Raw genomic sequence first — 27,768 nt, forward strand, 5'->3', positions numbered from 1 at the left:
GTCTTTTTTCTGTGAAATATTGTTGCCTCTAAAAAATTGCACATGTGGGATAAAAACGGAATCCTTGAAATCAGAATAAAGTGTTGTGTGTCGCCTTTTTGTAAATAACACGTCACTGTGCATGGCAGACATGTGCTCTCATTGAGGCACATGAGCTTGTTCCTGCAGACTGCTCTCTGTGACTGCTGAGCCACAGTTAGACTGCGTGCTGCAGGAAACTGACTGGCATGTTTTCACAACTTTTGAAAGTCTGATGCACCCGTCCACATCAGAGACTCAGTGGGCTCCAGCTGGGGATGTAATACAGTAAGTGTGAACATACTGCAGGCGACCTCAATGGAAAGGTCATGGCTGTGACATTGTGCAGAGTGGAAGCCTTGTGGTTGGATTTTTCGGATGGACAATCCAGGTGTCAGAAAGCATCTGTGCAGCAGGAGTGATGTGCCCTTGGCAGGAAGCTGACATCGTACTAACACCAGGGACTGTTCTGTTGGGGACCATGATCCCTGACCTCTCTGTGGAGACGGAAAGCAGTCCTGAAAAATACATTCATTTAAAAAAAAAAAAACAAGGCTTTAATTTAATAATTCAAGTCTTAAAAATGCTACATTGGAAGAATGATTTCCTGTTTTTACTGATGTTGCATTGTTAAATCTCAACACACTTCTGTTTTAAGAAGAAATAAAAGATATACACCTGTTGTGTTAACATCATGCAGAACCAGAAAGACGGAATATTTGCGAGTCTTACATCTAACCGCCTTAATCCATGAACAGATTCCGACTGCCACAAACATAATCAAAGTGCCATTATCACAATCAAAGAAACAGGGCCGGTAAATAATAACTCTCAATAAGGATGAGCTGCATGTTCTTGTTTTCACAAGTGATCTTATCAATTGCAAATGAGACATCTGCTGCTGATTGGAAATGCCTAAATTAATGAGCCACAAGTACTGAAAGTATTAACCAGAATGAGCCTCTCACAATCACGCTGCTCTCTTTTCTCAATCCCTATCATATGCCTGCTTGTATTCTCTCCCACCACATCTCTGTAAAGCATCGAAATAAAACAACGAAAACATTTCACATCAAATGAAGCGCGACGACGCTCAACCCAGGGCGGCACCGAGCTCCATCTTGGAAACTGGCACTCTTAAAAGTGATTACAGTGGTTACATAAAAACATATATATCATCGGTACACTTTGAAGAGTCTGGAGTGTATTTAATATCGTAAGGTTCATGCAGTGAACTTCTGCCATACTTTGGTAATGCTTTGGACAAGCTATTTCAGGCCAAGTATCTTTTTATGAATGCTGAATGGGTTCACTCAATATTTATCCTCCCTTCTGTCTAGGAGACAGCCCGTGGCTCAGATGTGGCTTCTTTTTTATTTCTATGAGGGGAGGACCGTAATGTGCTTTTCACAGTCTTCACTTTATTGCTGTCAAAGAAGATGGAGTGGATGCAAAGACAGAGCAATGGTCCATAGCTTGAGGATATGTTATAGGTTGTTTCTGAATCATAGGAAGTTTTTATCTGACAGTCTTTCTTCAAGTCTATTATATTCATGCTGATGTAAGTCCTGGCTAATGAAGGTGAATAAAAAAAATTTCTGGAGCCATTCGTCATTCTAACAGTGTCTGGTATTGCTGCCATTTCACACTCGGTTATTAGCGCCTGAGTGACTGAAAGCATTTCCACACTTTGGCTGTGATTGGCTCTTGACCTGAGATTGTGTTTGGCTTCATTAGCGTCATGGCTCTCATGCCCTAGCCACACAGACGAAACGGGTCATATCCGCTACAGTTCCCTATCTTATAGACGGTTCGGCCACACGAGGCCGACGGGGAAACCCGGATAGCGATAACGGGTCCCAAGGTGGGTAGATCTGCGGACGCAACACTCTGGGGGGCCAAACGGCTCCGTGATTACGCCCGATACGATCATTTCCTGATAACAGAAAATACTGACGGGCTGTCAGGAGAGGGAGAGGAAAAGAGAGACTCCGTGTATTATTCTTATATTATTATATAGTCGTTATTCATTTGTTTTAAAGCTCAATAAATAACAAAGAAGACCTTTGACCGGCACTTTTATAATTGTGTCCGGAAGATTTAAACTTTAACGGACATGTTGACCGGCGAACAAAAATTTGAACGGAAACTCTGCCGCACGGTCCCCTCGTCCCTTGGAAGAGGCGGAGAGGTGGGTGTTTTTCATCTGCTGGTGGACTACCGGAGAGATTTACAGCAGGAGCACACGCTTGCCTCGGGGAGGGAGAAAAAGAGCCAGAGCCCTGCCTCTCCCCACCTCTGCTGTTAAATCCACGCGGAGAATAAACAGAAGGGCAACCATGCAGGCTCGGGAAGACTTCTTCGCTGCTTTTGGTGTATTTTGTGGCGGAAGTGCAGCGCCACTTACAGGCCCGGCATATGTACTACAGCGTCTCCAGCGGGTCGAGCGGTCTCGTGTGGACGCAAGACTTTTTTTATATCAGGTTCGTTTCCGTGTGGCTAGGCCCTCAGTGATGCTCGGGCGGTCAACCGCTTTGGTTCAAACTGGAATAACTCAAAAAGCTCTCCTTTATAAGTCAGTAACCTGAAGGACTGCTTGTACTTTCATTTGTGCATGAATAATTTCATAAAAGATGTATCAATTATCAAAATAGTTGCAAACTACTATTCTGTAGATCAACTATTTGTTGCAGCTTCACTGAAGAAAGCATATGTTTGCTCCCCTTCTTCATTCGAGAAATCGTACACCTTAATGGACATAGCTCTGCTAATTTACTGTGTTTATTTTAAAAAATCTAACAATGACCTGTGTCACAGTCCCACTTTCAGGATGATCGACACAGAGAGGGCAGTTGGTGATGCTGGTCCAGCTGAAGCCAGCAGTAAGAGCATGGAGCTGGAGAAAAAGAAGAGGTCCCGTGTCAAACAGCTGATGGGGGACGTGAAGAAGCAAGTGGAGTTCTGGTTCGGAGACGTCAACCTTCACAAGGACCGCTTTCTCAAGAAACTCATCGACGAGTCAGACGATGGATGTGAGGGACAACAATAATACTCAGCGTTATTATCAGCCATTTCATTATTTAGTGCACATTTTGAAAAGAAGGCACTGCATTATGTCTAAAGCAATTGACTGCATTTTCTTTTTAGATGTCGACGTGTCGGTCTTGGCGAGCTTCAATCGGATGAAGAGGCTGACAATCGACACCAAGCTGATTGCAAGAGCCGTGAAAAATTCATCTGTCGTTGAGGTACTTTGAGCAGAATCATGTGGATCTTCTGAAGGGTTTCTTAGATGTTTTCCATGGCTCAATAAGTCTGTTTAATGCATTGACCAGAAATGTGTTTGTATTTTGTTTCAGGTGAACTTCGAGGGAGATAAAGTGAGACGTCAGTTACCGATTGGAGACATGCCGAGTAATGTGGACAGCCGCACTGTCTATGTGGTAAAAAGAGTTTCATTTTATTATGCTATCATCTATAGCACAACATGTTAATCTGCTCTAAGCTTTTTCATGTGGGAGGCTTTTGACAAACAAGACGTTATTTCATCTAGGCTGAATCACTAATGGAAGCAATCGTTACTCGCAGCTCTATTTTGAATCATAAGATAATAAATGTTTTCTTTTTTGCCACAAGGAACTTTTGCCCAAAGATGTGTCGCACGGCTGGGTCGAGAAAGTTTTCACGAAATGCGGGAATGTGGTATATGTCAGCATCCCAAGATACAAGACCACCGGAGACCCAAAGGGCTTCGGCTTCGTGGAGTTCGAGACCGAGGAGCAAGCACAGAGGGCCACAGCGGTAAACGCATATTATGAATAATTGCTAATCCAGCCCAGTGTTTTGCTTCTGTCAGGAGGAAATCTAACGGCACATGTTGATCTCTTGAGAACAGATGCTCAACAACCCCCCTGAAGACGCTCCCAGGAAGCCTGGGATGTTCCCCAAGTGCAAGAAAGGGAAGCCCCTCCCTCAGCCGGCCGACAATCCTCAATCAAGTACTGCTATTCAAAAACATTCCTTATTTACTTCTCTTTAACATGTACTGATTAGTTTAGATCAGGGGTGTCCAAACTTGCAGAGCCACATGCAGAAACATATACGAAGGGCTGGGCCCCTCACTACAGGTGAGGTTTGTTGTCTCAGAAGTTATAAGTGGGCAAAAGCCATCATAAGTAGATGATGCTTAATCAGCGTACATCACAGCCCTCCTTAGGGTTTCACGTATTTTGTAGGCAGCTCATTCCTCACAACAGAAGCCTCAGATTGCTTATAATAAGAGGAAATAGGAAGGGTATATTTCAAGCTTGTTATGAAAATAAGTTATATCTTTTATTGGGCTTATCACACATGAATACTACCATATAATATGTTTACATCTATATTTAAGAAGTAAAAGACAAGCACACGTTTCATTTGGGCCATACTGCATTCTTGCTGAGGGCCGATTCAAAATGGTCCGCGGGCTGCATTTGGACCCCGGGCCGTAGTTTGGACACCCCTGGATTAGATAAAGGTTATTGCTTTTTCCATTGGGAAAAACAAACAATAACAGTAAATAAATATTCATATTAACAGTAGTAAGATGAAATGTATAGAGTAACTATAGTTAGAATGATGTAATAGATCAATTGACTACTTAGAAAGAATATAAACACAAGATACTGTATACATACATAATAGAAGTGTGCAGTTTGACTACAATATGTACTAAGTTCAGTTCAGGGTTGACAGGGAAAGCTAGTAAGAAAAAAATACAAAGCTAAGGAGAGTTCACTGACTACAAATAAATCTGATGCTGCCATAATAACCAGAACGAGCCTGGAGGTGCAATGTGTTGTATTGATGCCATGTCTTGACTTGACTGCAGGTGAAGAAGAGGAGAAGAAAAAGAGAAAGAAGAAGAAAAAGAAGACAGTGCCACAGCGCAGACTTCCGCTGAAGAATCTAAAGAGCAGGAGATGGAAGCAGAGCCGCCTGAGCACAAGAGGAAGCGCTCCTCAACGGGGGATTTTAAATCGGAGGACCCTGGCACTCTGAAGACGCCGGAGAAAAAAAGACGACGGTCCCAGACAGCAGAGGGACCTGAAAGCGAAATACCATCCAAGATGAGGAAGACGAGTAAATGTGAAGCTGGAGAGAAGGAGAAAGATTCAACAAAGACGAGTAAGTGAGCAGATTATGCTCCGAAATAATACGAATAATTAAAATACAATACACACGTTTCCTTTTACTCCTTCCTCTGTCTTTGCTTTGTGTTTTCACAATCTGAAAATACATGACGATGCGTTTTTACAGCGTTGCATCCGTGAGTCAGTTGTTTTGAGCGTGTTATTCCCCTTTTCAGACCCGCCCACTAAGAGTGACACAGAGCGAGGTGTTGAGGACGGGAAAGAAAACGGAGATGATTCTACAGTTAAAGCAAAGAGAAGAGAAATAAGAAGCACAAGGAGAAACTGAAAATCGAAGAAGAAGTCATCCCACTCCGGGTTCTGTCAAAGTAAGACCCCACATACCTTTTTTGCATGTGTCGACACCAATGAGAAAATAGATGAGAACCCCTTTTCATAGTGAAATTATTTCAACGCATTGATTGAATAACTCCGTTCCCCTTTCGTCCACGTCAAGGAAAGAGTGGCTCGTGTTGAAGGATGAGTATCTGACCCTGCAGAAGAAAAGCATGAAGTCCCTGAAGAAGTGCATTAACCAGATCCAACACCAGGCGCCCAAGAAAGTGGTGGAGAAGAAGGACGATCCTAAAGAAGAACACGGTGAGTTAGTCTCAGGCGGACTAACTGCAAGAGCTGTTTATCTACATGTTTCATGTAGTTCTTTAAAACCATTGCTCTAAGCAGGGGTCGAAAATGAACCCATGCTGATATTCCCTTGAAAACCAAATATTGCGAAGATATAAAAGCAAAAATGAATGCCAAAATCAGAGCTTTGATGCACATGGCTTGTTACATGACATGTTAAAATAATGTTCGGACGTCACTGGGTGGACTTGAACCACCAACCTTTCGGTTAACAGCCGAACGCGCTAACCAATTGCGCCACAGAGACTTGCCTCATGCTGTGGGTGTGGCCTCTTGTTGATAGTCATTATCTGCTCCCAAAGCAAGGTCCTTAAAGGCATGGTTTGTTTAAGACCTTTTGGGAATTCTGTTTTTCATGGGAAACACCTTTGTCAAACCGGTTGTTAAAGTTATTTGTGTTATGCAATAATACTGTTTTTTTCCTCTCAAATATAGAGATTTCCTGATTTTTCCAGTTTTCTATCAAAATAGAGTGGAATTATTTTCATGTATTGGGTTTTTATAAAACCACGATGAACCTTTTTCACCATTTTATAATGACTCGTTATTCTTGATATAAATTATTGCGCCAATTCTTTTCTAGATAAATTAATAGTGAAAATAATCGATCAAATTGAAATAATCTGTCGCATTTGACTTACAATAACATCACTGAACATGACATAAAGACTGTCGAACCAGTCTTATACACAGTATTAATATCACCATGTTACTCCAGAAACATCGCATTTGAGGGAATAATATTGAGGAGCTAGTATTATTGAACCTTTTCATTTTGTTGTGTGTGTTTCTTTCCGCTAGTTGAGAAGAGTGAAAAGGAGAGTGAGAAGGTGAATAACCAGGGCCCTCAGTATGCCAGCGGAGTCATCCTGAAGATCACAGACAGCAAGCCGCTGCCGGCCAGGAAGGTCATCAAGGTACAGTACAACGATAGCATTATTATCATCTGTGTGCGGTGAATAAAGACTCTCAAAACCTGTATCAATAGTTTATTTACCTTATGCAAAGTTACAAATAAACAGACATTCCCAATAAGAAATCTCTGTCACCCTCTAGCAGTTCTCATTTCATATAAATATGAAGAAAAACACAACACGCAAAATTAGAATCTAAATCATGAGGTTAAAATACAAACATAAATACAATATTAAATACAATTGTATAAATATGTGTTGGTAGACAATATTACATTTATAATGAAGCTTATTGCAAGTTAACATTTGAATGTCAACAGAGGTGTAATAACGATTTTGAGAAGTAAAAAACTACATAAAAAGCAGTTTGTATATAATGTGAAATAAAATGGACTTTTGCATTGTTTGAATAATAACATTTTAGAAGCACCCTTTTCAAAGGTAAGTGTCTGTGATAGTATAAGAACACAATATCAAATGATAAAGGAGCATTTGCCTCCTGTGGAAATCATTAAACCATTAATATGACAACTATTAAGTGAGCTAGTTATCAATAAGTTGTAATCCTGCATATATTTGTATTCTTGTGAACCAAAGCTTAACTCTGGTGTTCTGTGCAGGATGCTCTGTCCAAAGTGTCCCCTGTGGCGTACATCGACACGCTGGATGGAGATTCTGAGGGTCACATCCGCTTTCACACCCCCGAGGGCGCTAAAGCTGTGAGTGACGTGAGAGCAGAGCTGCAGACAGAGCACAGCTGGGCGCTCGAGACCCTCTCAGGTAGGAATGGTTACTTTGCTGCCTATAGGCGCCCTTCATCATCTCTCAAATGGAAGGGGATGGCTCGGCTGCTTTTTAAAACGTGTGATTATAGGAGGTCTTACATTCTCTTTAAGGATCACAGATTTCATTTTGCGTCGTGAGTATTAATCTCAGCGATGTAAATATCTGCTCTATTTTAAAGGCGATCATGAACAACGGTACTGGCAGAAGATCTTAGTGGACCGACAGGTGAAGCTGAATCGCCCGAGGGAGAAGAAGAGGGGCACAGAGAAGGTGAGATTAACCTCTAGATTTTTAAATAAAAACAACCATAGTTACCGTGCACAGCAATATATTATTGATTGTTCCATTAGTGTGAAACAACAGTCATTTCTTAGCCCATGTATGAGAAATTACAATCTTTAGCTGTGATATAGTAATACAGACTTTAAGTAGTGTTTTGATATTGTAAAATGCATAACGGACAGAAAGGTTATGTGTATTTGAGAAACAGCCTATCCTGACTGCACCTGGATACACATTTGACATATGAACAAATACGGGTAAAGCCCAGTGTCCTTACTTTGTTTGATCGCTCTCACATCTGGTTTCTCATTGTGTAACACTTCAGCTCATATCCAAAGCCGAAAAGATCATCCTCGCCCGGGCCAAGGAGGCCACTAAGCACATCCGTTTCCAGGAAGACTGACGACTTTTTGACCACAAACACGATGAACTATGTGGACTTTACTCCAAGGGGACTTTTGATGTTTATGAACTAGCTGGAGGAGAACTGAATGCAACATCTCATGAAGTACATGTTAAAATGTGTCCTTTTCTTGTTAGCACTGGAGCCCCCAAGATAATATGGAAGGCTGATATGCATATGGACAATTTGGCCACATTTTAAAAAATGATACCTTTTATGTTTTTTAAGAAAGCTTTAGTTGTATATGGTGTAAATATGATTGATTTGAAAGTTCTCCCAGTTCAGACGTGGACAAGTCCAAGCTTTCCTTTTTGAGGATATTTGTCTTTTTGTTTTTTTAAATAAAATGTAATTATTTCATTATTACAGTATCTATTGTTTGGTGTTTTTGTCAAGTTTGTGAGAGGAACAATTATTCTCTTAACATTCATTTGTACTCATTCCTAAATAATACTACGGAGCGTTTTCATTTGAACACTAGAGCTTAATCGTCCAATATCTTCTTGATTCCTAAATCATGAATTTATTTGCTACTCGGAATATGGAAACCTTCAGTTAAGTAGATTATAAAGCACTCCAAATATGCTGTGGAGAATCAGTGAGATGCTTAATAGTATAAAAATAGCTGCCATTACATAATAGCACTGCTGTTAATGGCTTTTATTGCTGCAAAGGTAGAGGCTACCTGAGGTAACGTGTCCTCAGAGCGCTCAGCTTTTGGTGGACACCGTGTAGCTGTAGGTGTGTTCCTCACAAATCCCACCATCGAACCAATTCACTGCTTTGTCTCCAAAGCTCTTCTGGTACGTCCTGGATTCTTTAGTGTCCGGGGAGGTGTGATACAAGCTGGGAGATCCTCCGTCTTGAGCAGAACGAGGAGGTTTTTCGGTGGACTTGCACCCTCCAGTGTCACTCACTTTGGGATTAAGGCTGAAAGGCTTCTGGTTTGTGTTGTAGCTCTCGATAGGCTGATGTGTGATCAGTGAGAAAGTTGCCTTCTTGGGCCGGGCCAGCTCTGACCTGCACCTGGGTGTGTCCCAAGCTTTGTAGGCCTCCCTCATGGTGGTTGTGGACTCAAGGGGCTCGTTGGTCCTCTCTCTTTGCTCCTTTGGCAGTATTGGTTTGGTGCGCTGACATTTGTGTGTCGGGAAGTCTACGTGTGTTGTGGAGATGAACCGGTTCACCTCTGCAGATGGAATGGACTCTTTGGCTTTACCTTGGCCCTGGAACTGGGTTTCAGGGGACCCGTTCTCAAATGACTTATGGGCTGCGTCAAAGACTTCCCTGTAGAGGGGCACTGCCGCATATTGAAGCAGATCTTTGTTTTGCTGCACCGGCCGTTCCCTGCGTTTCCTGGGCTGCACCGGATGGGCGACATAATCTGATCGGTAGCTGGTGATGCTTTCAATAGGCTGAGGTTCTAGCTCCTTTGGGACTGTTTTGCAATTAGCTCCAACGTGAACTTTCTGGAAGGGACTTTGTTTGGAAGTGCAGATTGGGGCAACTAATCCTAGGTTGACTTTCAGGCTGTCAGTTAGCTTAAACGGCTGCCGCTTGATTACCTTCCATGCCTGAAAATCATCTGAAAATAAGGGAAGGGGAGAATGGATTTAAAATCAGAGTGTGTGTATTTGTTGTTCTGCAACGTATGATTCTACTTACCTTTGTACACCGATGTGTAAAACATGGCTGCCACCTGGTTGGCTATGGAGCGTGCAGGATTTTGGGGAGCGCTGTTGCATCTGCGTTGGACTTTAGGGGGCAGAGACTGCTGCGGAGCCTCCGGTGGATGGTGCGTATATTTGTGGGTTACAGAGACTCTTCTGAAACGCATGAATGATATGAGCTTTAGCTTTTTATTTTGTCTGTCTCATACAGGTTTCAAACCACACCTCCTCCAACATTCTCCTCAAGCTGTGTGAGCTGTGAGCTCAGGGTTCCCATGGCCATGGTAAACCTGGATTGTTGTGACATTTAAAAATCTATTTCGCCCAAATCAGTTAAATCCTTTTGAAACACACAATTCTACATTAGTAGTTGTTTACATTCATATGATAGTTAACATTTGTAGACAGTTCTGTTTGTGTAGGTTGTCAATGTTCTAGGATTTGTTATCAGGAATCATTTTGTGTCCCGTTCAACACCAGGGACCTACATTTCCCAGAATGTCTTTCACCACAACACCTGTGCACCCCAGCAGCACTGCAGCATGGACTGCTGTGCCTCACAGGTGGGGAAGTACAGACACACTCTCAATGTGGGACGAGACTTTTAACTCTTACATGAGCGAGCCCTTGTCAGGGATGGTCCCCTTCAGCGTGTGGTAAGGGGCTTTTTGTGGGGCGCTGGTGACCATGGCCGTGTGGCAGCGCGGGGGGGGGAACTTCTCTTGGTACTCGGTGGACATGGAGAGCCGTTTGTGGGCTCTCTCTCCGAGCCGCTTCCTGGACACCAAGGAAAGGCAAGTTTAACTCTCAAGAACATTGTGTTTAATCCACACAAATCCTATTAATGCTAGAAGTATCAAATAAACTAAAGTAAATATAAAAAGGTTTAAATACTGAGTCGACAACTCAGTATTTAAACCTCAGAGTAGAATACAATTAAACATTTAACTCATGAATGTTATCTTACCTACATTTGTGTGCCTGAGTTAGCACATTTCTACATTTTCACAATGATAATCAAAAAGTAAGTTTTACACATTGGGCTTTTGTGTTTTAATCTACATACAAACTGGTTACCAATAAGAATGTAAAACAACCAAAGGCAGTATAAAAGGTTTAAATGCATAAGTAAAACAGCGAACACATACAACTGAATACAACAGTTGTCTATTCTCCCATTTCTACATTTTAACAAATATAATGTATACATGTGTGGTTTTATAAGCTCCTACAACTTTGAAAGCAGCATAAAACCCCTAAAATAAATCCAATTGTAAAATAATCCCTCTGAATACCTTGTAACTGCAGGTAATTCCATTGAAAACAAAGTAACATTTGAAAAATACAAGCAGGTCACTAGCTAGTATTTTGGGTTCTCTTTATGAAAGCCTTTTTCAAATTGCAATATTTCCTCAGTTTAGATCAAACCTTATACAAAGATGATCTCACCTCACAGATGTGGCCGGTGGTTTTCCGTTTTGGAGGTGCATCGCTCTTCAGGTGCTTTTGGCGTCCTGTGTCCCGGGTGGATGCAGCCTGCTCGGTGACTGCTGCAGGCCTACAGCATACGAATTATTGACCGGAGGAACATGGGATGTGTGGTGAACGAGAGTAGAACGCAGCGGACGAGAAATCTAAAAATAAACATCAACGGATTACTGATGCGCCGGTTGTCAAGGCTGCGCGTGATGATGCGCATTTTGGCGGTTAAGGAGGATTCTAATCTCTCCTGAAGGAATGTTATATAAAGCACTTTTTGAATGTAATAAAGTAGTCCATCAACCATTACAATTTCGTATGTAAAGTGCAGTTGGATCGTGCATTTTGCAACGTGACTTTGTCACAGCACCCCATCTGTCACTTTGTAGCATGTCCAAAAAAAAAAGGCAGGCGCAGGGGGGGGATATATCTGACAAACACACGCGCACACACACAAGGGAACGGTTGACCTCGTGAACTATTCACGGATGTTGTCATGGGGATTCTACTAGCACAAATGTTGAATTATGAATTATGGAAGCCATAATATCAGATGCAGTTCTGTGTTTGTCCACTAGATTGCGCCCAACGCGTTAAGAACGTATAGAGAGACCACTAGCGCCAGACATAATAAACCCTATTAATTAAAAAAAGTATTAATGTAAAGAGTGACAAAACACAGCTTAATACATTGAGTTTTTATTTAGAATCGGTGTTTGATGAATGTCTGTTGCCTGTTTGTCAACTGTACATGTATTATATTGGGACCCTTTTATAGTTTGAATTTAAATAGAAGTATGGCCTACTGGAAATACTTGTAGTTTCTAATACATGCTTCTTTCAGTTGTTCTGGCTGATCAGACATCTGCTCAGGTTGAGGTTGCATGATGTCAGAGGACTCAATCCACCAATAAGAGTTTAAGAGTCTAAATCTAACAGGTGCTCACAGAAGATTGAGAGAGATGCCAATCAAGCATGAAGAAGCCTCATCAGGTAAAGTCATTAAAAACACCTGTAGGCATTCACCATCTTCAAATCCTCTTCATTATGTGATGCATTGTGGGAATAGCTTTGCCTGCAAACTATGCAAGAAAACAAAACAATAATGTAGTATCTTGCTGTCTCTGTCAACGGATGCATTTAAAGGTCTTGAGGATTCCTTTTTAAATTGCGCTTGATTTGTGGTCATTGTAAAAGTAACCAGGATTCATGTTGTCATCTTGAAACGGGTGAACAGTGTAGGGGTAGTTTCTGATTTGTCTTATAGTTGCCAAGTATGCACATTAAATTCAAATTGCAGTTAATGCTTAAACACAGAGAACTTTGTTGTATTGATGGTTAGACTTGTAAACAGATTATCATTGCACCATTCAAGCGCACTTCACAGTTATTATGTGGATTAGTTGATGCAAATTGAAAACATATTGAGACTAAGTCTTCACAATCCTGACTCAATCCACGCAGTTTTGCAGTGTCATGCAATGTGAATCTCTATCCACTGTGTGCATTATCTGCCGTTTTGTGTTACCCAAATCCACTAAATTAGATTGTAACTTGAATTCGAGGCATCTATCAGTAGCAGAGGGACATACTGTGTGCCCTCCTCTGCATGATGTCTAATGCACAATCAAGATCTATTCTCATGTGTGCACGCTTTAGTGAGTGCTTCTTTCCTCCCAGAGCTTTTAAGATGTTCGTGCGTTTTTACGCAGCGCCATGGCCAATGACAACGTCAACGTTGCCATTCTTTGGCTGCAGAAAATAAAATGTTAACATAAATTATACCCACGAATTATTTACTATGCGTTCTCTTTTTTATTGCCCTTACAGTAAAACATGTTTTCTTTACAAAAAGCAACCAGTAATTGCATTTTTACGCAGCGTCCTGTTTGAGATGTGACAGGAATACAATATAACTGCACTCCATGTCAACTAATGGCAATAGTGCTCGACTGTAAAAGCGCACAAGGAGCGGGTCAATACATTATGTTAATCAATCAGGACAGATTGGAGGCGTGTTGTTGCCGTAATGAGGGGGAGCATGCCTGCACCGTGGAAAAGCTCCGAGTGGTAAAGCTGCCTCTGCTACATGCACACTGCCTTCCATTTCCCCAGCCTGTCTTTGTACTTTATTGTGCATTATAGCAATTTCCTCTGCAGCTAGACTACTGTGCAAGCGCTCGGTGCAACAAGTTAGCAGGAGCCGTGCGTGTGCAGGTTGACTTGGCTCCACTCGTCTCTCTGTCGCCACAAAGTCCCTGTACGTGAACGCGGCGTCGCAGGCACACACGCAGCACAGTCACATTGTGCCATACATTCGTGACTCCGCGCCAGATACAGTTTGCTCTCAACACGCGCGTGTAGTTGTAGTTCAATGGAGATCTCGGAGGCAAGAGGAGCATCTAAGTGCGTGGAAAAAATGGAGAAAGAAGTGGCGCCTCAGAAGCGACAACACTGCCGCACAACAGTGGTGAACATTATCTCGTCTTTATGCTCAGTGGCGTCCATCGCCTTTTGCATTCTTCTGAGCATTAACACAGCTGACGTGAAAGAACCGGGTTGTGGATTTGGAGAGTGGGAATGACGAGCACACCTTGATCCGAGCCCCGGGCTACTCCATGGATGATTTTAATCATTGATTGAGCAACGAGTGGATGATCTGTTCTCTCAGGTAAGATTCACCCTCTTCTTTAATTGTTTTACTTTCCCCTAAACACACTTTTGAATAAAACGTCATTCTTTTCACATTTCACCGCGCTCATATGAACAATTTGTCAAGATCCGGACCGCCAGACAGCATCTCCTGAATGCAGCTGCCCTCCAGGTACATACAGCTACTTTTCTCCCATTGCATTGTGGACATGTGGTTTTCTGCAGGTGTGGGAGACTGGGATTAAGCCTGTGTGTGAGTTGGTTGTTAGAGATGAATGGAAAGCCTTCTGATTCTGCCTTTTAGTTTATTTAATTGAAACCTGATGGTGGCAGTTTGCATGGGCAGTGTTGATAGTTGCTTTGAAGGATGCAGACAGCTGACTGCCATTACACTTAACAGAAAGAAAGGCTTTAACAGCGCTCTATACATAGAAGTGCTGAAGGGTTGTTTGGAAATGTTGTCTGCTCACTTGGAAAATAAATGTTGAAATTCCACATTTCCCACCAGTAGATTGGAAACATTTATTCCCATCAGCTTTCTGGTCATTTTTTGGGATGGAGTCGAGGTTTGGTTAGTGAGGCAGTGTGGGGAGATGTAGCTCGGAGAGTTTATTGGAGGGGATGCTGCACAATGTTAGCCAGAACATCACATTTATTCATGTGCATCGGTGTAAGAACTCATCGGGGAAAAAACTGTCAATGCTGCTCCTGATATTTGAGCTCCATTATGCTTACAGAATATGATGAGCTACTTACCAATTTTGAATGGAAGTTAATGGTTATTCAGTTTTTTCAATTAAGGCAAGTTTATTTATATAGCACCTTTCAACACAAGGCAATTCAAAGTGCTTTACAAAAAAATGAAAGACATTAAGAAAATAGCATTTAAAGTCATTCATTCAAAAATGTTTTCATCTGTTAACATCTCAGGATTGTGGACAAACATTCCTAAAATCAATAATATGAATTAGTGGATAACTGGCCCTACTTTTTAACAAACAAACCCTAAACCAGCCATTGGATGAAGAAAGCATTTTGTCAAAGCTAAAACCGGGATGGTCAGCTCCCAAAAAAAAGTTGGCATTTATGAGATTCATGCATACACTTGGATATGTGCATTTCTTTAGGATTCCCACTAGATGTCTTTTTCTGTGAAATATTGTTGCCTCTAAAAAATTGCACATGTGGGATAAAAACGGAATCCTTGAAATCAGAATAAAGTGTTGTGTGTCGCCTTTTTGTAAATAACACGTCACTGTGCATGGCAGACATGTGCTCTCATTGAGGCACATGAGCTTGTTCCTGCAGACTGCTCTCTGTGACTGCTGAGCCACAGTTAGACTGCGTGCTGTCAGGAAACTGACCTGGCATGTTTTCACAACTTTTGAAAGTCTGATGCACCCGTCCACATCAGAGACTCAGTGGGCTCCAGCTGGGGATGTAATACAGTAAGAGTGTGAACATACTGCAGGCGACCTCAATGGAAAGGTCATGGCTGTGACATTGTGCAGAGTGGAAGCCTTGTGGTTGGATTTTTTCGGATGGACAATCCAGGTGTCAGAAAGCATCTGTGCAGCAGGAGTGATGTGCCCTTGGCAGGAAGCTGACATCGTACTAACACCAGGGACTGTTCTGTTGGGGACCATGATCCCTGACCTCTCTGTGGGAGACGGAAAGCAGTCCTGGAAAATACATTCATTTAAAAAAAAAAAAACAAGGCTTTAATTAATAATTCAAGTCTTAAAAATGCTACATTGGAAGAATGATTTCCTGTTTTTACTGATGTTGCATTGTTAAATCTCAACACACTTCTGTTTTAAGAAGAATAAAAGATATACACCTGTTGTGTTAACATCATGCAGAACCAGAAAAGACGGAATATTTGCGAGTCTTACATCTAACCGCCTTAAATCCATGAACAGATTCCGACTGCCACAAACATAATCAAAGTGCCATTATCACAATCAAAGAAACAGGGCCGGTAAATAATAACTCTCAATAAGGATGAGCTGCATGTTCTTGTTTTCACAAGTGATCTTATCAATTGCAAATGAGACATCTGCTGCTGATTGGAAATGCCTAAATTAATGAGCCACAAGTACTGAAAGTATTAACCAGAATGAGCCTCTCACAATCACGCTGCTCTCTTTTCTCAATCCCTATCATATGCCTGCTTGTATTCTCTCCCACCACATCTCTGTAAAGCATCGAATAAAACAACGAAAACATTTCACATCAAATGAAGCGCGACGACGCTCAACCCAGGGCGGCACCGAGCTCCATCTTGGAAACTGGGCACTCTTAAAAGTGATTACAGTGGTTACATAAAAACATATATATCATCGGTACACTTTGAAGAGTCTGGAGTGTATTTAATATCGTAAGGTTCATGCAGTGAACTTCTGCCATACTTTGGTAATGCTTTGGACAAGCTATTTCAGGCCAAGTATCTTTTTATGAATGCTGAATGGGTTCACTCAATATTTATCCTCCCTTCTGTCTAGGAGACAGCCCGTGGCTCAGATGTTGCTTCTTTTTTATTTCTATGAGGGGAGGACCGTAATGTGCTTTTCACAGTCTTCACTTTATTGCTGTCAAAGAAGATGGAGTGGATGCAAAGACAGAGCAATGGTCCATAGCTTGAGGATATGTTATAGGTTGTTTCTGAATCATAGGAAGTTTTTTATCTGACAGTCTTTCTTCAAGTCTATTATATTCATGCTGATGTAAGTCCTGGCTAATGAAGGTGAATAAAAAAAATTTCTGGAGCCATTCGTCATTCTAACAGTGTCTGGTATTGCTGCCATTTCACACTCGGTTATTAGCGCCTGAGTGACTGAAAGCATTTCCACACTTTGGCTGTGATTGGCTCTTGACCTGAGATTGTGTTTGGGCTTCATTAGCGTCATGGCTCTCATGCCCTAGCCACACAGACGAAACGGGTCATATCCGCTACAGTTCCCTATCTTATAGACGGTTCGGCCACACGAGGCCGACGGGGAAACCCGGATAGCGATAACGGGTCCCAAGGTGGGTAGATCTGCGGACGCAACACTCTGGGGGGCCAAACGGCTCCGTGATTACGCCCGATACGATCATTTCCTGATAACAGAAAATACTGACGGGCTGTCAGGAGAGGGAGAGGAAAAGAGAGACTCCGTGTATTATTCTTATATTATTATATAGTCGTTATTCATTTGTTTAAAGCTCAATAAATAACAAAGAAGACCTTTGACCGGCACTTTTATAATTGTGTCCGGAAGATTTAAACTTTAACGGACATGTTGACCGGCGAACAAAAATTTGAACGGAAACTCTGCCGCACGGTCCCCTCGTCCCTTGGAAGAGGCGGAGAGGTGGGTGTTTTTCATCTGCTGGTGGACTACCGGAGAGATTTACAGCAGGAGCACACGCTTGCCTCGGGGAGGGAGAAAAAGAGCCAGAGCCCTGCCTCTCCCCACCTCTGCTGTTAATCCACGCGGAGAATAACAGAAGGGCAACCATGCAGGCTCGGGAAGACTTCTTCGCTGCTTTGGTGTATTTTGTGGCGGAAGTGCAGCGCCACTTACAGGCCCCGGCAATATGTAACTACAGCGTCTCCAGCGGGTCGAGCGGTCTCGTGTGGACGCAAGACTTTTTTTATATCAGGTTCGTTTCCGTGTGGCTAGGCCCTCAGTGATGCTCGGGCGGTCAACCGCTTTGGTTCAAACTGGAATAACTCAATAACTATTGGATGGATGGCCATGAATATTTGAACAGAAAGACTTGTCTACAACGTGTGGTGTGGTACTGTAGGCCTTGAGTTAAAAAAAGGGAAATGGTAAGGCAAGGCAAGGCAAGGCAAGTTTATTTATATAGCAAAAAATGAAAGACATTAAGCAAAAGACAGTACAAAAGGGACAACAATAAATAAAAACAACTGGTCCGATAATGCATTAGTTATTGCTTTGTCATGGTCTGAATGTGCAGTTTGAGAGTAAAACGTATGAGGCGGATGCAACAGGTTATTACAAGAAGATTGTGTGGAATAAAAAGACTTTCTTTGGTTCTGCTGCATTGATTTATAGACTGTTTCCATTGTTGGACAATGTTGTATAGCTGCAATGCTAAATTAGTTTTTCTCTGCACCCAATTTCCTTGTTGAACCCCATTCATTATTTTTCTGGGCTGCACCCTGAGTTTGAAAAAACAGTTTTACTTTATACATTTGGTGTAAATAGTCCTGGGTTTAAGGGGGAAAGCAAAACCATCAAACATGTTTTGTGAATTGTCTGAAGTCACACCCACTGGAGCGATTGTTTGAGCTTTGGCGGGCAGTTTTACTTTGAATCTTTTTGTGTAGCGTCTCCTCCCCTGAGATCTGCTTTCCTTGCAGTGCCTGTTATTTTAATGGGACTATAATAAAATGTGCACTCAGCAAGCACTGGTGCTTTGCTCTTTCCCTGTTTACTCACCCATACACCTCAAACCCCCCCTCCTCTATTTCCTTTTCTACCACTCTACAGCATTTCTTGAAGTTAACACTTCAAAAAGCCAGGCAGTTAAACACCGCCAATGTGCTCTTGAGAAAACAAACAACTGGTAATGTGCAGGACTTTTTTTCCTTCCCACTAAACACCCAGCGCTGGTTGTCACAGGCATGTCTGCAGCAGGGGGTCATTTCAGCTGGCTGCTACGTCTTACGAATTTAAAATAAAACATAGGCAGATGCAGCAATATCTGTTGAGCTGCTTTAGTCAAATCCAGATTTGAATCACTTCAGCAGAGACAATCCTACACACATGGAGTCCAAGTCTCTACCTAAACAGTCCAGGCTGGGCTCCACTCCCCCTCCCCGCCTCACAAAGTGTGTAATCCCAGTGGCCTGATACAGTTACAGTTGTGCCAATCCCCTCAGATATCCTCTACTCACTGCGCAACTGGTAATTAATCACTGACAGCTTTTTGAGTTTAGCCCTCTGTGTGGTTTGGTGCTGGGAGGTGGCCTAATGGCCATGTAATTACTGAGTGCTAGGTAAAGCTGAGCAGACTTCCAGGTAGCCACTGCAGCCAGCTGCTTCTGGTTAGGTGAGTCAGGTTAGGCTGCCTTTGTGAGTGACTGAGGCCAGAGACGAGAGCTGGAGCCCGGAAAGCCTTGCCTGGAGGCAACAATGACGGATTCTGATTGCTGCTAAATTGCTTAAAAGCATATCTGCATCTAAATCATGAGCATAATGTACTCCACTCAGTGAAAAGCATCTAGCAGGAATCGTTTTATGCATGAAAAGCTCGACTCATTCAGCTCCGTCCCAATAAATGAACATTTTATCACAATGAATCATCAGAAGTGGGGCATTTGCTGTAATTAAAATTCTCACACAAGGTTTAGTATAAAGGGCAGGATGCTGGAAATAGCACAGATGGTCTCTTTATACCTTTGACACAGCAGGTTTTTATGGCGGATGATGAGGCATGCCGGCTGAAAGCACTGGCAGTGACTGTGGGGTTTGAACTCGTTCTCCTTCTTATACGCATTAACCTGAGGGGACACTCTGAATGGAGAGGAGATGACATGATTTTTACATGAGCGATGTCACAACAGCACTCCGCTGGAGATTGAAGTCCCTCAGGCTGGATGAGGACAGGGCCAAAGGAACGGAGGAGAGTCGAGGCGCTCGTGCTTAATGGTTCGTCTCCTGGCGATGGCCCTCCAATCGCTATCTTTTTGTGGAATATAGTAGGAAGCTTTAAGATCCTGTCTTGGCTGCTTCTACGGGTAATACTTGGACTGAAATGAAGGGGTTTCCATCTCTTCAACATAACGGCACACCCCACCCATGAATAAAATAATCGTCTTTCATTTTATTTGACATATTTCAAAAGTAGACGCCAGGGTTCGTTGCACTCCCTGCATCGTCAAAGCATAAAGTTGGACAATAAGATTCAAAAGATGGAGCAAAGTTATTCCAGTGTCCAGAAAATGCTCATTCATGTGGTTTGATCCCAGTTAAATGCTTTTCCTGTTGAATGGCTTGCTTTCAAATGTCTGATATATGCAGTGTATCCATTTTGTTGTTGCTCATGAAGATGCTGTCTTTTTATCCTGTTTGGAAGCACATTTAAATATAGATGAAAAGACTGAAGAAGGTTCGCGAGTATCTTAGTGTCTGCGTCTTTAAGCGCCACTTTCGTGGGGGTGATACAACATTACCCGTCCCTCCTCTGCCCTGTAACCCCCGGTGCAGGATGGGAAATCCCGTTCTTGGTTCCCTTTGATGCTCCTTCGTCAGAGCTGGGTGGCATGTCCTCCACAAAAGACGGCTCACAGACTCCCTGCCTCATCTGCCGGCTGCCCTCTGACACTGGATAGCAAGTTTCAGTCCTCCTCCGACTGAAGTCTCCTTTGTGATGGCTTACGTTCACCCTTCCCTCCACAAGCCCACCACCCTGACCCACCGAATATTCAAAGAGACTTCAACAGACAAGGGGGACCTTTTCATAATGTGACACCCATGTGGAACAGCTGCTCCACTGTTCAGTATGGAGATTTGAATGTGACTGCAATGGCCATTAAAACGTTGGTCTCATCTTGAAGGTTTCTTGTGAAGTTTGTCACCCGCTAGTAGTGCTGTTGAGGGTTTTTTTATGAGTACGTCCCCGTTTGGTTTATCTCATGTTGCATTTTGCTGTACTTATAAAGATGAGATATACTTTATTGATCCCAAATTGGATTTATTTACCCCAAACATCTATTTGAGGAAAGACATGCATTGGCTGTTTATTTTCACGATTAAAAAAAATACACCAACATAAGACCTCTACCCAAAAAAAGGTACAATTTCAAAACCAAATAATTTTTGCTGCACCATTCGAACAGTATGGTCAAAACAACAAGCATGGATCCATCCTGCCTTCTATCAACGGTTCAGGCATCTGAACTCCACAGCCCACCTGAGTGTTGTTGCTGACCATGTCCATCCCTTTAAGTCACAATGTGCCCTGGTGCATCATGGATGTTCAGCCGACCAATTTGCTGCGACTGCGTGATTCTATCATGTCAATATGGACCAACATCTGAGGAATGTTTCCAGCACCATGTTGAGTCTATTCCACGAAGAATGAAGGCAGTTCTAAAGGCAAACCCGGTACTAGCAAGGTGTACCCAATAAAGTGACCAGTGAGTTTATATCGAGTCTCTGTGAAATGTTTATTTGTTTTAAAAGTAAAACATATTTTCCAGTGTCTGTCATCGAATTCAAATCACCAGTAAGGCAGGACTATGCCAGCGTTCACCGGTGTCATGGAAATTCTGGGCTTCAGACGAGCAAAGAGGAACCCCTGAGGCGCTCCCCACATGCACCCCCCTCCCCACCGCCTGTGGCTTTGAGCCCCCGGCCTCTCTGCACCAGCAGACATGGAGGATGGGGGGTTAGGGCCACAGATGCTGCTGCTCTGTTCTCCATCAGCCTAATAGAAACAGGCACTTCAAATACAACGGGCAGGAAGCTGTAAGTGTGTGTGCCTGGCATTCAAACTATGGCTAATATGGACGTGCCACTGTTCATGGGCATCCCTAAAAAGATCATTTAAAAAATAAATGCATGGATGGCGTTCGCTGAGTCTGTTTGTTATACGTGTCCATAGGGGCAGCATCAGCTGAGAGTGGCTCCATGTCGCGTTCTTCTTAAAGGAAAGTTATTGTGTTGATGGTAAATCTATTAAATTGAAGCGACGCATTTCACTTTGCTTGCTTCATAGACAGAGGATGTTTTCCTGGTTGAGCCAGCAGTGGCTACATTTCCCACAATGCTTTGCGTGCAAGCTAGTGAGAGAAATGACCAGCTATTTGCCTGAGATAATGTTCAATCACAAAACACTTATGATGTCCACCTGTTTTGTCAAAATGGGTATATGTGTCAAGGCTTTGAGACACGACTGCATACTTGTTGAAGTCAGCAAATAAGTCCCTTGCCTCAAGCCCATCGAGATGAGTTCTCTTCCTTATTTCTGAATTTAAATAGCAATAACTTTGTCTTTGGTTTTAATGCCCAGGGTTTAAAGCAAGAAGTATCTTTCTACACGTAATCCAGCGTTTGCTGTTGACATTCTGCTGTATTTACTTACGTTGGTTGCACATCTTGTGGTAGAGCTTACGTCTTGAAGTGCCCCTTTTTACATATTCCAAACCATTTTGCAAAAGCAAGCGATCAATTCTTAAGCTATTCAGCGACAGCAGAGAGGGGTTCAAGCGATCTCTTAAAGTGGAAAAAATAGGGAGGCACTGGCCAGATGATGTTTGCCTCCAAAATCCCCCGAGTGCCACCGAAAGGCTGGGTGCAAAGAAAACCAGACGTTCAAATGGTTGCATCAAACACTCCTGTGTCAGTTAAAGACCCCCCCCCCCCGGCTCTTCCCCTGTTCCTTTGTCCACTCGCCACTTACAGTTTAAGATACAAGGAATTCTTGCTTGAGATATTTTGCCCCCCCCCCTTCACTGCCGCTCACCAGGGGAACTTGTTCTCTGCCACCCGACTCTTCCCTTCTCGAAGCTGTGCTAAATGTGACATGAGATATGAGTTAGATCTGGGAGGGTAATAAACATCACGGAGCCAACACTTGAGCCCATGTGCACTCACAACAAACACGCTGTGGCACACCCGCGGACACATCACACAACATGCACAGCGGAGGATAATCCCAGCAGGGTGCAGCCATGCGTGACAGCCCCTCTGTAACTCCATCTATCACCAGTGGCAACGGTTGTTCATGATATTGTGGTTTGGTTAATTTCATTTTCCAAATTAGGAGAGGGAGAACGCATGGAATGGACGGATTGAAGCCATTCATTCTCAATTTTCTCAACAAGCTGTGATGTAAAAAATTGTGTGCAATGCGGTTTTCTAATTAAGGCTTATGTTTTTGCAATATTTTATTTTCCTTTTTCCCCTTTAGCGGGCAATTCGTCTAGAACATGCAATCAAAAAGGTTGGCTCAAACAAACAAACAGAAAAAGGGCCCGGGGAAGTGGCAACTTGCCAGTTTAACATACCTGGAAATGAAGCTGCACTTAATAGGTCTGTGGCTAAAGATGGATCGATATGCAGAGGGTTTCCTCCTGGTCTGAGGACCGGGACCCCTCCCCTTGTATCTGATGCAGCAGAGGGCAGAACCAGCTGTGTAAGCCACAGCTAAGGCCTGGAAAACCCAGCGGTGAGACAGACAACCCCTCCGCACTTTAATTTAATTGAGCGGTCATTTGATATGGTCCGGGCAGGCTAGACGGCTGGTTAAATTGTAATTTTCGACGGCTTGATAAACGGCGCTGATGCTCCTTATGGCTGCGTGAAAATAGCTTTGTCTAATTGTTAGTCTTGGATGGAATTTGAGGCGCTGGCAGTAAAACTATGTGAACTCTGCTAATGGCTGTTCCTTTGAGGAAATTGTGAGAACTCATTTTTTACAAAATAACCTGTCCTTACTTTAATAAGTGGCAATTACCCCGTGGTCATGCAGTATTAGGCATGTACTGGTAGAGTAACGTTATGACTAGGGCTTTCCAATTCATTACATAATTGACCATGAAAAGCTTAGCAACAGTAACTATAAAGGTTTGAATTTCTTTGTCATATTTAGTTCCCTGTTTGTAGCACTTTGTTAACTTTGAGCTCCATACGTTTATTTGTGGGCATTACTGTGCCGGTGAAAAGTTATAATGAACTGGAAATACTGGGTGGAAATGTTATAGAATTATAATTCAGAATACCTCATACATATTTGATGCATTGTCCTCGTGAACACAACAGTATAATGATCATTAACGCTGAATGTGACATCGATATTTTGCACAAAAAGTCAGCGGAGTTGCCTACATGTCTTTACATAATGCCTACATGAATGCAGTTGTTAATACTAATCTATTTCTTTGAAGATGCGACCCAAATTCCCTACTGTGGTGTACTTGTTTTCAAATGGGTTTCACACATAACGTTTAGGGAACGTTTTTTGGAGCACCATTTTGAAAAGTATCTGTGTCATGTCTTTCTTTTAAAGATCTTCCCGAGCACTTTACATTTCAAATGTGGGCAAAGTAGGACATATTTAATAAGAGAATACCTCAATTGCATACTTTAACCAAATGTTTTAATAAGCTTGTAATACAAAATGTAATTATCATAATGTAAGTAATAAACTGGGGAACTTTCTTGCTGTCATATAGTAACCACACATGCCTGTAGTGTCTCTCTTTAATCGGAGGAAAAGATCATGTGCAAAAGTAATGCAAAGTTGTGCTCTGAGTCCTAGAAGCTGCAATCAGTTGCCCTCAATTTTAATAACCTCTCTACAAATAAACACGACGTCCTGCTTTGTCTGAATCCAGGTTAATGAAGCCCCTCCCATGAGCTCTGCTGCTATCTCAGGCAGCTTCATCTCATACTTGTCACTGAAAAACAAAGCTAAGCGTCGGTATGTTGGCGTTGGACACTTCCAGCTTCCACTCATTTTCCGCAGAGCACTGAATCTACCCCCTGCAGGTGGAGCATGCCCCCGATAAATACTGCAAATTCTCTGCATGTACCTGCCTGGAGGTGTTGAAATATGTTCTATTGAAGGAAGAATGGCATCTATTTGTATCTGTCTTCAGTGCACATATATTTATTTTGTGGCAGTTTAGCGAGCATATTGCCCTCTATGGCACTTGTTGATGGACAAAGATAAATGATGCGGCCAGTTGCTTAATTGGAGCCATCCCTGCTCCTTAAATTTAACACACTGTAAATGTTTATTGTCTCATAAGTACGCCCCCCAAGTGTGTTCACTGGTTGTGTGCAGATGAATGGATAGGGAGGCTGCGGCAGATGCTCAAACCATACAAACCGTAGTGAGAGTTGGTGAGATAACTGACTCCACTGGGTCATTATCCAGAAGTGTGTGTAGTCAAGGTTATCTCTTATTGGCATTCTCTGAAGAAAAAAAAAAAAAAAAAAGGGTGTAGGTGATTTGTCCATCTTAACGGATAGTACTGAGTGTCAGCATGACTGATTTGAAGTGCTTCAGGTAGAGATCATCTCTTTCTCACTGCTCAGACGCAAAAGATGAGTTTGGATCCATCGCCCTGCCCTTCAAAACAAATGACCTTCCAAGCATTCTCCTTGCCTCTGCTGCCACCGTTATGCACGAAAAGGCCTTTTATAAAATGGCCATAGGAACACATTACGCAAGTCATGACTTTACATCAGCTGATTAGAAATGACATGCGGGTAGTTTGAATTTGCCACAGTGTTTTTGCCGCCCAGGGTTAGATAGAGGCCAGATTAGCTTGTATTCCCCCATAGTAACAAATGCATTGTAATATCAATTCATATTGTCATACGCATTCCGACACCCAAATGGATTTCAGCCTCTGCATGCATTCGCTGTCATCTTGCTTTATCCTTTTCTCGGACATAACAAATGAGAGGGTAAGGCTTGCACGCGTGTGGGTTTGCATTCAAATTCCCAGGGTATCAGACTTGATCGTGTACTTTTCTAAAGCAGCTCTCCCACCTATGAACTCAGTCACTTTTTGAGGTGGAGGTCAGTCGGCAGGCGCTGGCAAAGCATCTGCAAATGTCACGTCCCAATAATATGAGGGTGTAGGTTTCATCTGAGTGAGAACGGGGAATACCACGACATAACTCAGGGCAACTCAAGATTTAAACTAAAGAAATACAGCGTCCCATAGGAAGTGAGGCGCTCTTGCTTGTGAATGTCAGACCCATAAATCCACATCTCGCCACCCCCTGGATCCAGTTGCAGTTTAGGACAATGCTGCTGGGCTTTATGAAATGACATACTTAATAAGCCCGATCCCTGCTGAAGTGGATACTAAAGGAATACTTCACCCTAAAAGGATCATTTGTTTTTTGAATGACGCACCCCATGTTAGATTCTTCAAGGAAACATGCATCAGTGAGAAAATAAGCCAAATGGAGGTTTTTCTTGATGAGTTGAAGTCATTTTATTCAAAACTCTTTCATAAATATTGTCAGTTCTCACAATTGAGTTGAGTGAGAGTTTGTACGGATGTTAGCTTAGCTATGTCCCCAATTTACTTTACTTCGTCCAGACTTCTCTCTGCTTTTGATTGTTCGTTTAACCATAGAGGCAAACGAGAAAACGTTTTGTCGAGGAATTAAACAGAAGGTGCGTAATTCACATACGGACGATCCTTTTTCTGATGAAGTCTTCCTTTAAGAACAGATGGTTGCGAAGTGCTTACCGAACCCTGAGCGTGAATACCCAAAGATAGCTCAAACTCATCACTGGCTTTTTAAAATCTCCGTGTTGGGTTCACTGACGTAGGTAGTTGTGGCCTCTTGGTAGTGAGACAAAGTCAGTGTGAGAGGTGCCGCCGGAGTGAGGCAGGGCGCCGTGCTGACAGAGGTCAGAGCTGCACAGTTTTAGGTTGGGCAAAATACTTAAACTACCCCGCTTTGCTGAGGGCAGTCATTTTGAAGAAGCAGTGCAGTGACCTGGATGGAGATCAGTGGTGCGATATCTTACTGTTTTCAGATCAATGTGTGGTTATTTATAGAACTGAGAGGCTGAGGTGCTGTGAGTGCAAAGAGGGCAAGGTTCAAGGGCTTACAAGAGGAGAACAAAATGCCCTGGTACTACATTTCTCCCTTTATAGTTCGCTGACAGTCTGCTCCAGGTAGACTGCTCCCCTCTGGCCTGTTCTCAGATTAGCGGGCCAAAGTCAACACCAGAGGAAGTAGAGAAACGACTTCCCTCGTTCACACCAACACTGCTAATGCCTCGCCAGATCTGGTGTCAGAGCAGTCCATTTGAGATGCATCATTTATGCTCTGAAAATCTGATAAATAAGTTTACATTCAAAATGGGGCTCATAGGGGTACAATCTGTGCTGAAGGAGGTGATTAAAATATATGGAATAGAAGTGCACACTATGCAAACCTTGCCAGAATCAAAGACACATTTATGGCACAGGATCAATATCTCTTTAATATACTTTTGGCTGCTAGCTAGACAGCAAACGCATCGAAAGGGCTGCACGCAAATCATCCAACCCAGGACAACTGCAGTTTTATGCCGTTGCCTTTTAATGCTATGACTTGAACAAATGGAATAGTATAGAAGTGCTTATAAGATGTAATCATTTACATCCTGTTGCTGTAAAATCAGACCTCTAATTGTGCCTAAAAGCATCAATAAAACTAAAGTTGGGGAAAACAAGAGTCTGTGCATCTTTGTGCAGAAACCTTTTCACAGAGTTGTACGTCCATACTTCAGAGGCCAAAACGGAATAAGTCTGCAAATGAGGCAAATTGCTTGTAAACCAGGTTACGCAAAAGTCACCGAAACATCATCAAGGCACTGCTTTGGGTCATGTTCGAGGCCCTTCCCGACCCACCCGTGTTTAATTGCCATGTGCAAAAGAATTTCCCATGTACACTCAAACCAGTCAAGTCTGGTGCGGCCTAATAATTGTTCACTCAAATCGCCTCTTTGTGCTGCTGTCTGCACCCGGGCTGCCAGGGTTTCTCTATTTTTCCTCTTTCTGCACTCTTCAAATGAGATCTCTCTCCACGCTTCCAGTGATGGCTCAGAGGGAGCAAAAATATCCTCTAATTGACGAAGGGTTATCTGCACAAAAGTACTTTCGCTGCATCGAACACCTGTCTATCTGTTGCAGCAGCACATTTGACTTTGACATGCAATCTATGATGCACAGAAACATTTACCCCCCCCCTCCCCCTCCCCCCTCTGCT

At 42.8% G+C, this 27,768-nt stretch overlaps 3 protein-coding genes and 1 non-coding gene across 5 annotated transcripts in view; 2 read left to right on the plus strand and 2 right to left on the minus strand.

Annotated features, from left to right (window-relative positions):
* LOC117463741 (collagen alpha-1(XXV) chain) overlaps positions 1-27,768 on the plus strand; it is a 164,283-nt gene that overhangs the window by 1,725 nt on the left and 134,790 nt on the right. The gene's annotated exons all lie outside the window — the stretch shown is intronic.
* larp7 (La ribonucleoprotein 7, transcriptional regulator) lies at positions 2,841-8,595 on the plus strand. Its single transcript, XM_034106148.2, is given in 14 exon segments — positions 2,841-3,050; positions 3,166-3,266; positions 3,378-3,461; positions 3,655-3,819; positions 3,914-4,016; positions 4,889-4,930; positions 4,933-5,184; positions 5,366-5,443; positions 5,446-5,518; positions 5,647-5,789; positions 6,636-6,751; positions 7,369-7,528; positions 7,713-7,804; positions 8,142-8,595. Coding segments are annotated over 14 exon segments (1,689 nt in total). The 5' UTR covers positions 2,841-2,848; the 3' UTR covers positions 8,220-8,595.
* On the minus strand, positions 6,008-6,081 carry trnan-guu (transfer RNA asparagine (anticodon GUU)). Its single transcript has one exon. It is a non-coding gene; the product is annotated as a tRNA-Asn (tRNA).
* On the minus strand, positions 8,865-11,528 carry LOC117463743 (stabilizer of axonemal microtubules 2-like). Of its 2 annotated transcripts, none has more exons than XM_034106151.2 (4): positions 11,336-11,528; positions 10,502-10,663; positions 9,882-10,039; positions 8,865-9,801 (listed from the first exon to the last, which is right to left on the minus strand). In XM_034106151.2, the coding sequence occupies exons 1-4, from the start codon at positions 11,374-11,376 to the stop codon at positions 8,930-8,932; spliced, it is 1,233 nt and encodes a 410-aa protein (XP_033962042.1). In that variant the 5' UTR covers positions 11,377-11,528; the 3' UTR covers positions 8,865-8,929. The 2 variants fall into 2 exon arrangements, with proteins under 2 accessions (XP_033962042.1, XP_033962041.1); XM_034106150.2 differs by having other exon boundaries at positions 9,882-10,042; positions 11,336-11,527.

Source organism: Pseudochaenichthys georgianus, chromosome 18 (genome assembly GCF_902827115.2).
Source record: "Pseudochaenichthys georgianus chromosome 18, fPseGeo1.2, whole genome shotgun sequence".
NCBI classification, from domain to species: Eukaryota; Metazoa; Chordata; class Actinopteri; order Perciformes; family Channichthyidae; genus Pseudochaenichthys; species Pseudochaenichthys georgianus.